General features: G+C 49.6%; 1 protein-coding gene across 1 annotated transcript; it reads left to right on the top strand.

Annotated features, from left to right (window-relative positions):
- The first annotated feature begins 1,844 nt into the window (after positions 1-1,844).
- On the top strand, positions 1,845-8,141 carry LOC146209437 (uncharacterized). The gene is made up of 2 exons (XM_084580345.1): positions 1,845-1,963; positions 7,368-8,141. Exons 1-2 carry the CDS (start codon positions 1,845-1,847, stop codon positions 7,762-7,764), a joined length of 516 nt encoding a protein of 171 aa, XP_084436471.1. The 3' UTR covers positions 7,765-8,141.
- Positions 8,142-10,540: the final 2,399 nt, after the last annotated feature.

Raw genomic sequence — 10,540 nt, 5'->3', positions numbered from 1 at the left:
ACATGGTTCCCACGAGGCTCAGAGGAAGATCCTGGAGGTGTGGAGGATCGTCGAGGTGGGCTTGGAATAGACCTGCGTTGATAGTATGAGGTTGAAGGCATGTCGCATTCGAAGGTGTCGTAACCACGGCGCTCGTTCTGAAGGCGGCGACGACAGAAGCGGGATATATGTCCTCTAATACCACAGTAATAGCAGACTGGTCGGGGGGGACGCCAAGGTGCGTAATTGGGTTGTGTAGGTTGAGCCATCGTCATTGCATTGACGTGATTGTATGTTGGTGCTGGTTGGGGCGGGGGAACCAAAGAAGAGGGGGATGCAGCGACGTGCGCGTAGATCGGCGCTGGGCGGATTGCAGAAGGTTCGGATGTCACAGGGCGGCTGATGGTAGCTAACTCTTCTTTAATCACGCTACGGAGAACGGCGTCATTAGGAGGTGCGGAAGAATGATGGCAGCCATGTCGACAGTAAGGATTGAGGGCTTGAAGCTCCTCGCGGGTGATTGCTCGAATCATTGCCCGCAGATCAAGGTCAGCAGAGGTCGGACCAGTTGCGAAGCCGGGCTGTAATCGAGAGGACTGCAGCTGGTCGAGGCGTTGACAGGTCGTAATAATTGAATCAACACTTGAAGGATTCTGGGCAACTAAGGTGTGATATGCCATAGCATTGATCCCTTTTAAGACGTGGTGCACACGTTCAGGTTCCGTCATGGTGGGACTAATGCGCCGACAAAGTGCAAGAACAGCCTCTATGTAAGACGCATAAGATTCATCGGGACCTTGACGGCGGGAAGCGAGCTTGTTTCTCGCGATCTCAGTCCGAACTGCTGGGTCGGCGAAGTATTGGCGGAATTGAAAGTGTTTGAAAGTGGTCCAGTTAGTAGTGTGGGGTTCGCGATTAATGAACCAGTTTCTGGCGACCTCAATTAGATAGAACGAAACGTTGAGGAATTTTAAAGCATCGTCCCACCGGTTATAGGCACTGCAGCGTTCATATGTGTCAAGCCAGTCATCCACGTCTTCGTCACGACGACCAGCGAACAGCGGTGGGTCGCGTTGACGTGTGGGCAGAGTCGGAGGCATCGGTGCAGCTGAGGTAGAGGGTCCGGCCGGGTCGGGATTGCTCTCGGTGGACATGATTATGGTGGTAGTTGCCAAACGGCGACCGGAACGTAGCTCCAGCGAGAGGCAGCAAGGGGATCGAATTCGACCTCCACCACTTGTGAAAGAAGGCTAGGTTGAGACGGCAAGGTCGTGACGGCAAGGCCAGCGATGCCTTGTCTAGCGTTTTAATCCGGTGACAAAACCCAGGCGCGTGCCGGAGCCGGCGCCGTGGGACGATGATGATGGTATGTGCAAATGAAAGAGGAAGATCATGGCATGTACAAATGAAAGAGCATCCACGGAAGGCTCACAATATATATATATATATATATATATATATATATATATATATATCCTCATTCCGTACATGATAGGGCGAGACTGATCATCTGGAATTAATAAGACTACCCTGGAATAAGCGAGCAAAACATATGGTTGACCATACGAGTCAAACCTGGAATAGAAAAACAACATAACAATGATTTCTCTTGCATAACCGGGCTTAGCCTTGCTAAGCGAGCCATTTTTGTCTGTATTTTTAAAGAAGATTCGCTTTATTTTGCACCAGAGTATTAATATATCACCGTTGAGTACATTACAAGAGAGACGTAAATGTGTAATATAACTGCACGGCGTTCACATGTATACAACAATCAGGCTGGACCACCGCGGGTGACCTACGATCGGCGCGACCCTTTCGTCCTACCGGCTGGCTTAAGCGAGGAAGAGTTCTGCAATAAAAGCATGGAGTTGGATGTGAGAATTCCGATCAAGACACCGCTGCCTGACCACCCACTCTACATTACGTCCATGTACCTCAAGCCCACACAGTACCGACCAGTCCTCTGCGTCTTCGATGCCAAGTGAGCGCTCTCACCGATCCTTATACGTACTGGACCGGGGAAAAAATTAGGCCGTTTCACATTTCTTTTTAGATTTTCTGTGAGAGCTTCGATGATTGAGAGGTTCGGTGACGCACAGACTATGCAATGTGCTTCACGTATGTAACAATTATACAAAGCCGCGTCTCCCTTTAGCCTTCTCCTGTGTTTATCTGGGGGCTCTGAATGTATACGCGATACCGGCCTCTTTTTTGAGCGCCCAGGGACGTCATTAGAATAGTCCTTTGTTGGGCTATTTGTTGGTCTACTGAGATGCACTAGCAGCGCAGAATGACATGGCCGCAGGGAGGAAGACGAATACAACGCTGCATTAGTCTTCTTCCCTCTGGCCACGTCTGCCTGCGATCCTAGTACATCTCAGGGGATGTCAGAACACCTATGTTCCTAAAGCAGGCCACAGAGCCTCTGATAGTGACACTATCATAAGCGCTGAGATTCTTCCACCCATGTACTCGCCTGCTGACAACATAGAGCAAGCTCCCACAGGCATGGCACGCTCACTGTCTTTAACCCTTAACTGGCATGATGCAGCGCACCGGCGAATTGGGGCATTTATCTCTTCTGTAGCGAGCACAATTTCACAAAATATCTACCTTTTTTTAGCCATACCGTGTGCCTTGTTTATAACGTTATTCAATATGAATAATGATATCGCTGGATAAAAGTGCTGATGTTGGGACAAGTAATTTGGCCTTCGCTTGGCCTGTATACCATAACGCATAATAGTTTCGGGCTTCAAACGCAATTTCTATTTCCACATGCGTGCGCATTTAAGGTCGGCCTCAGCGCTGCTGAGATAATTACCGCGCTGACTGCTATAACGAAACGCTATGCTTCACTGAATATGCGCAACGGCAGACAATAAAAATGAATGCCAATGATTACTAGAACAATTTTCAATCATGACGACTTGATTTATAGTGAACTAACGAATGGCGTAATATCTACGAAAGGTTACGCGATATTTGAAAACTGGTCATGAATGGTCTCTGCTAGAAGGATAATTGTGCTTATGGTTCATCAAAGCAGGATAATTGAAAAAACCAGCTTGCATCCGCTCATATATACCGACAATTCAACTAAAACCCGAGAATGCAATTTTAATAGGAATGCATAAGTGTGGTTTTCTGGCGTGTATAGTCACGTACACGGTGATTGAGGATACCAAGAATAGCAAAGGGTTAGCCCAGACACAACGGCAGCGAGCAGCACAAACGCAAACGCGCAAGCGACACTTCCGTCCTCCTTCACTAAGTCATGCGCCACCTGGCAACGCTAGGTGGCATTACCCCCCTTCCAAAAAAAAATTGAAAAAAAAGGATGAAGACGGCCGGTAAGAACGGTGTGAAAAGTAAGAGTGGTCACAGGGGGTGGCCGTACGTTATCGTTGGCAGTACGGCTTCAGCCGCACGATGTGCACAATGTCCGAACTGAGCTGTCCGAGCCGTCTGGAATAACTTCATAACTGAGGTCACTCATACGACGCAACACTTTGTACGGCCCGAAGTAGCGGGAAAGGAGTTTCTTTGGCAAGCCTGGACGGCGAACTGGTGTCCACACCCAGACTTGGTCCCCAGGTTTGTAGTGAACCTGGTGGTGCCGGAGGTTGTATTGGTAGGCGTCAGAGGTCTGCTGCCACCCGATGTGCACACGGGCGAGCTCGCGGGCCTCCTCAGCGCGGATGGCATACTGCTGGGCATCTGGGGGAAGCTGGTCATCATCTGGGCACGGGAGCATGGAATCGAGCATGCTCTGAACTTCACGCCCGTACACAAGACAGATCTGCCACTTGAGGCCAATGAGGGCGGTGTCCATCATCCTTTGGAATGTAGCTGGGGCAGAGCACAATCCACATGGGAGTACTTTGAATTCATATAGGCCATCTGGAGTGACAAATGCGGTTTTTTCTCGGTCTCTTTCGTCTAGTTCAATTGGCCAAAAGCCGCTTTCGAAATCAATAGATGAAAAATACTTAGCACGTCGCAATCTGTCCAGTGAGTCATCGATGCGCGGCAACGGGTATACATCTTTGTCACATTATCCAATTTCCGATAGTCGACGCAAAATCGGAGATTGCCGTCTTTCTTCTTGACCAGGACTACTGGTGAAGACCACGGACTTTGTGAAGGCTGCACACCATCATCCAGCATCTCCTGAACCTGCGTCTGGATCACTTCTCGTTCTTTGGCAGACACACGATAATGCTGCTGTCGTATAGGGCGAGCTTCTTCATAAGTAATGATGCGATGTTGTGTGATGGGCGTTTGACGAATCTTCGAGCAAGAAGCAAAACAGTGCTTGAAGTTCAGCAACAGTAGCTCTAAGGCCCGTCGGTTCTCCTTCGACAAGTGGCAGTTAATGTCGATGTTGTCAAGAGATGGCTCATTAGTTTCGACTGCCGTGGATGCAAAACAGACCGGATCGTGCGCAACAGGGTCAGCGAAAGCGATAGCAGTTCCCGGAAACAAGCGCCAGTGCTCATTAGAAAAATTTGTGACAAGGAGTGCAGCCCGGCCATTGTGAAGCGACAATAAACTTCGAGCAGCGAAGATGCCTTGAGCAAGCAGGAGTGAATAGTTCGCTTCCGCTACAGCATCGCCGGCACGGAAATTGTCACAGGTAACTTCCACAAGAGCACTGCTTCGCGGCGGCAGCGAGGCGCTCTCGGCGGAAACGCGAAGTGCGGCATTGTAAGGACTGCTACTATCTGGTTCGGCAGATTGTTCCATCGAAAATGTGACGAGTCTATTTCGCAGGTCGATAACTACTCCGTACTGTCGCAGAAAGTCAATGCCGAGGATAAGGTCCCGGGAGCAGTCACTCAAAACGACGCAACTAACGACGAACGCACATCCGTTGATCTGAATGCGAGCCGTGCACATCCCCTTTGAAGTAACTATATGACAGCCGGCGGTTCGTAAGTACACACCTGGCCAAGCAGTGAGCACTTTTCTCAAAACAGTTGCCGTGCAGCCACTCAAAATCGAATAATTGGCACCTGTGTCCACTTATGCAGTGACTGTAATACGACCGTCTAAAATAACAGGAATGTCCGGAGAAACGCTTTTGGATTCCCTGGGCGACCGTACCAGCAGCTCTCGTTCGGATCGAAGCGGCAACGACGGGAGGTCTTCAACGCAGTGACTACCAGCGGCCTTGCCCCCGAAGGTCGCTGTTTTCAGTTTTCAAGGCCCCTCTCGCGAGGAGCCTTGGGTGGACGTCGAGGAGCGCCTTGGTGAAGGGGAGCGGGACTGACGCTGCGAACGAGATGAAGAACGCTGCTCCGCCAGGTACTCTTCAATAACTCGGGGTCGTTGACCAAACCAGGGAGGAGGCGAGTTGATGCGGATGCCGTGAAGACCGAGGCGTCGGCACGGAGAATCCCGGTTGAGATGGCCAGGTTCAACGCAGTGGAAGCAGAGCGGACGGCGGTCAGGCGTGCGCCAAATGTCGGCTTTGCGTCGGGGCAGGGGACGTTCGCCGACATACTGCGCTGGCTGCAACGAGGGTAGCGGAACAGTAGGCGGCGCGAGAATAGGCAGCGGTGAAGGGGGAGCCTGACTCAGTAGAACTTCCGCATATGTGGGACGGTTGTCGGTCCCCGACAGCAATGGCGGACTCGTAACTACAGGCGAAAGAGGGCTCTTGAGCGCCTGTCGCACCTCCTCCCACACTATAGCAGAAACGGAAGTTGGCGATGGCTGCAGGGGGTTGCAGAACTTGCTGAGTTCTTCGCGCACGACGCTGCGAATCAGTTCGCGCAAAGCATCGGGATGCCGCTCGGAAGATGGAAATGATTCCGCGATTGTGCCAGTCTGGAAAGGTCGGTTATAAGTCACGGAACGTTGTTGTAGTGCCCTTTCCATTGTGGTAGCCTAAGCAAGAAATCCGTTTACAGTCGACGGTGGGTTCCGCATAAGGCCTGCGAACAGCTGCTTTTTCAATCCCCGCATCAAGTGCCTGACCTTTTTGTCCTCGGACATGGCGGGATCGGCTGACCTGAAGAGGCGCGTCATGTCCTCGACGTACGCTTGGACACATTTATTCGGCATCTGGATGCGAGAGTGAATAGCACGCTCTGCATGTTCACGACGATCCGCGCTAGTGTAGGCCTCCAGCAGTTGACTACAGAATTCCCGCCACGATGTTAATACTTGTTCTCGGTTCTCGAACCAGGTACGGGCGCCATCCTCAAGGCTGAAGTAGACATTCCTTAGTTTGGCAGCATCATCCCACTGGTTAAAAGCAGTGACACGTTCAAACTGAAGGAACCAATCCTCCACATCCTCAAAGAGGTCCCCATGGAAAGACTTCGGTACCCGAGGGGCCTGCAAGGTGTAGTTTCAGGCCGGTGCGGCGCCCGTTACTTGCTGAGCTGAAGTACTGGATGTCATGGCGGCGGCTAATGGCTGAAACTCCGTTGAAAATCTCTGGAGCCGTCGACTGGAGCGATGCACTGGGGTGTCCAATCGCACAGGGCTGGCGCGACGTCTTTCAGATGGAGACTTGCATAGGTGATCGTACCCAGCAGCTCCACCAGAATGTCACGTACACGGTGATTGAGGATACCAAGAATAGCAAAGGGTTAGCCCAGACACAACGGCAGCGAGCAGCACAAACGCAAACGCGCAAGCGACACTTCGTCGTCCTTCCAACTTCGTCCTGCTTCACTCAATCATGCGCCACCTGGAAACGCTAGGTGGCAATATGGGGCACGAAGTGCAGCAAGGTGCGAAAACAAATTGTACCCGGCTCTCCCTCTTGTCTTGACCAAAATAGAAGAAAATTATTTTTTTTTAATTTGAGCTAAATATTTTACGCGTTGTCCCAGGTAATCCCTTATTACGTAATAGAAGGAGCTATACGGGCACTATGTAGGTATAATATTGCATTTCATTAATCTGATTTCTATCCGAAATTTAAGATGAGATCACATCTAAGCTCTAACGATGTGTCTTTCTCGCCTCCTGTCCTCCCCCCAGCCCTCCCCTTATATCCTCTAAGAGCGGTGCCGGTTTTGGAATATATAGCTAAGAAATATACCTAATTACTATAAACAGAGTGTCCAATCTAGATGTAACCACCATACTAGTATAAAATATTGTGTCTATAGCCCATAAAGCCTCCAGAAAGCAATTGAGAGACGACTATCGTAGTCTACAGTATATTGTGCTTCCTTTTTATTTATTTTTTTCACCTTGAAGGCAGGCAGGCAGGCATGGAATAGCAGGGTATGGTATGGTAAGGCAAGGGAGGAGCAGGGGCCGAGCAAAGCGGGCAAGGGAGGCGGGCGGGTGGACATGCATGCATTTCTGGGTTGGCTTTCGTTTTCGATGCTTGACCCATCTGCGCGACGCATGCGCAGATACTGGCGCGTCGACAACCCGTACTTGCTTTCCTTGCTGCCGGTGGCCTTCTGCACGGTGCTGATTGTGTCTGGCTTCAGCGTGCACAGTGACCGCGGTTCGCTCGTGTGGAAATACCCGAGCGCGTCACGCTACCTGGACGCCTTACAAGGTATGCAGATACGTGGAGAGCTCAAGCACAGCAGCCGCAACATTGACGTGTTCGCCACTATCGGCGGAGAACGTGAGGACAGCGCAAACCTGAGCAGAGTGGCCCGCGACGTGAGGAAGCGGCAGAGGCTCGCCCGGAATGCGGCCTCCATGATGGGAACTATGTGGCAGGTCCGCCTCTCTATTTTGCCAGTTTACTGGTATCGTTTCTGTACGTTTATCACCTTATTTTCTACCGAGTGCTAGAGCCAAAACTTGGCGAAATATTTGTCAAGAATGTTGTCATTAACTTAGGACAGCAAAAGTTCCCTGAGTGCTTTTTTACGTTACCTATGCTACTAATGTAACTGCGTACTTTGCAAGGGTAAGTAAAGAAAGGGTTTGATTCATATTATGGCAAAATGTGCTTGCGACGTTTATCTCAAAAAGCGCTATCTTTAATCTGCGAAGTTTCTCTCCACAGGGATTGAGGCGACCACCTCCCATCCCCTCCCGGCCTTCTAAACACGACGTTGATCTTCGATCTGCCCTCAATACAGTTTTTCCAATGCCATATCCGACGTTACATATTGCTATCATGCTTGCTTCAAAGTGCCTATTAGCACAGGCTAACCGTATCTTATCGAGCAACGGGTCCATGCGACACCACCGAGATCTTGACAAGGCCTGCGCACCCCAGCAGCCTACGTCACGACAGGCGGATGGCATAAAGTACCAGCAAATGAAGGTGCGAGCGCGAATCTGAGTCTAGTCACATGATGTCATCTAGCCCCTTTACCCAAGCCTGTACGCGCAGATTCAGTGGCTGACACCTTATCGCTCATCTGCTTGTCGTGACGTTCGCTGATGGGAGAGAAGGTGATGCAAAGGCCTTGTTAGAATCTCGGTGGTGACGGTCCAGGAAGCAACGAGCACATTTTTCGTTAAAATACGCCTGGACATGACGAAGCCTCACCCGAGATTTCACAGCTTCTGGACGCGACAAGACAGAGTAGTGAGCAGCAAACTGATTTCACATCCCTGCAAGGTTAGAAAAGGACGCCCGACGTTTTAGCAATTCTCGTCGGATCCTATTCCTACCTTTCAACACAGCCATAATGTCACCCTGCAGTGCCTAACGGAATACTGCTCTATTTTTTGTATCATCCTACCAGAACCTTATTCACCCCGCTAAATACGAAGCTCGATGCGCTGTCAGTCACGGCCAATTCATTATTTCTGTTAATTGCATTTTACAGGCTGAGATTGACCAGATGTAACCGTCTTAGAGCCTTGAAATAAACATTACTTTGCAAGTGTCCTCTTCCAGCAGAAATAATGTGCTTCTTACACACCGGGGCATCCAGATGAATCAACCAGCGCGGTTTCCTACTCGATCAGCCTCATCATGATCGAGAACTGCACACGCCTTAGCTCACTGCGATAGAGCACCTACGTTCCATTATCTAGTACCCGCTCTCCGTCCTCCCTGTATCTTTCCCTCTGTCTCACCCCTTCAATCCATTTAAGCCCTTCCACAACAATCAAGAACCTCCCTTCGTTACCATGCTATCTCTTATTCACACCATCCTTCGACACTTTTTTTCTTTCACTTCCACACACAAGCTACGGTATTGGTGACGTGTTTTTTACTGCCATCTAGCTCTCCATTACTAAAGTTTATTCGCGATCCCTAATCGAAGCACACGCAGATTTCCGCTTGCTGCTGCGCCCGCAAGTTATTGCTTTTCTCCTTCCACACATTTTCCCGTGCGTAGTTTCTATACCAATGAACTGCGCCGCCTCATCACGGGATATACGCCCTGCACTCTGCCTCGTCTAGCATGGCACGCTTTACACCAACTAGGTACTACAAAAGGGGTGATTTGGGTTGGTTTTGACGCTATACTTCGCTCAAAAGGACCAACGCAGGGACAACCCAAACATGGGAGCTCAGATATACTGCCGTTAAAACTTTGTTTGATTCTGAACAAAGACAACGAATATTCAGCGAGAAACTGTGGATAGAAAACGAACCAAAGGGCTTGTGCATCTGTAGCAGGGCATGATATGTGCACACAAAAGCGCAATGAGAATGTGAACAAGAAAAACATTCTGAATATATAGCTCAGTTCTGCCTTTCACAAGTTCTAGGGACATTATTCTGCGCCCTAACCCGCCGCGAGGTCGCTGTCGTTAGGGCGCTCGACTGCTGTATCTAAGGATGCGGGATCGAATCCCGTCCGCACCAGTCACTTCTGGATCGAGACTAAACGCAAGGCACCGATGCGATGTACGGTGGCAGTGCAAGTTTCATTGCTATCTCTAGGTGTTTCATTTACGGAACCCTCCACTACGGTATTTCTATTGGCTTAGTCACTTCTCATGGCTTGACGAGGCCTCACATAGGGTTTTACATAAATGGCTGAAGGATCGGCAAATTCACTTCCTCAAAAAAACAAACATGTCGATTTCATGATCATTACAGACCCCCCATACAAACCTTCTGGCAAGCAGTTTCATGCTAGGGCTGTCTAAATGACCATGAAAAAGCAATTCCAAGACGCTTTGCCTCAACTGTCCAGTGTTATCACTCAAGTATCTCATGTTAGGCATCCTTGCTTTTAAGAGACAGTTTATGCGCACGTGATACAGCTTTATTTTTACGTGGTAAATGTTGGGTCCATCATTTATTGTGTATTCAGACACTCTGCTCAGTCAGGTTCCACTACCGCGTCTTGTAATCTCATTACACTCGGTACGCCCTCTTCCTGTGTAAGAGCCACGAATTAACTACATCGATGGATGGTGTTCTATTTTAGTGCACTTGAAAAAACAAAGTTGGAATGCATTGTTGCCTGCGCAGAATGAAAGCTGCGGGGGGAACAATTTTAATGGCTTGGTGTGTATGACTGCAAATCGAGTTATGCCCAACCCTCCTTTTCGTATTCAGTGCACTCGCCACAACCATAAGAGCCTACCACGCAATATTTACAGTGATGAAGTTGCACACGTTTGAAGTTTAGAAAATAGCAACTGCTTT

This window comes from Amblyomma maculatum, chromosome 1 (genome assembly GCF_055883805.1).
Source record: "Amblyomma maculatum isolate TAMU_Amacu chromosome 1, ASM5588380v1, whole genome shotgun sequence".
NCBI lineage: Eukaryota > Metazoa > Arthropoda > Arachnida > Ixodida > Ixodidae > Amblyomma > Amblyomma maculatum.
The sequence above is the reverse complement of the archived record's forward strand: the minus strand, read 5'-3'. Positions and strand labels throughout refer to the sequence as shown.

Bases quoted from the DNA above. Each gene is read 5' to 3' on its own strand.
- LOC146209437 (XM_084580345.1), top strand. From the start codon at position 1,845: ATGGAGTTGGATGTGAGAATTCCGATCAAGACACCGCTGCCTGACCAC. The intron at 1,964-7,367 runs GTGAGCGCTCTC...ACGCATGCGCAG, and splicing joins CTCTGCGTCTTCGATGCCAA to ATACTGGCGCGTCGACAACC.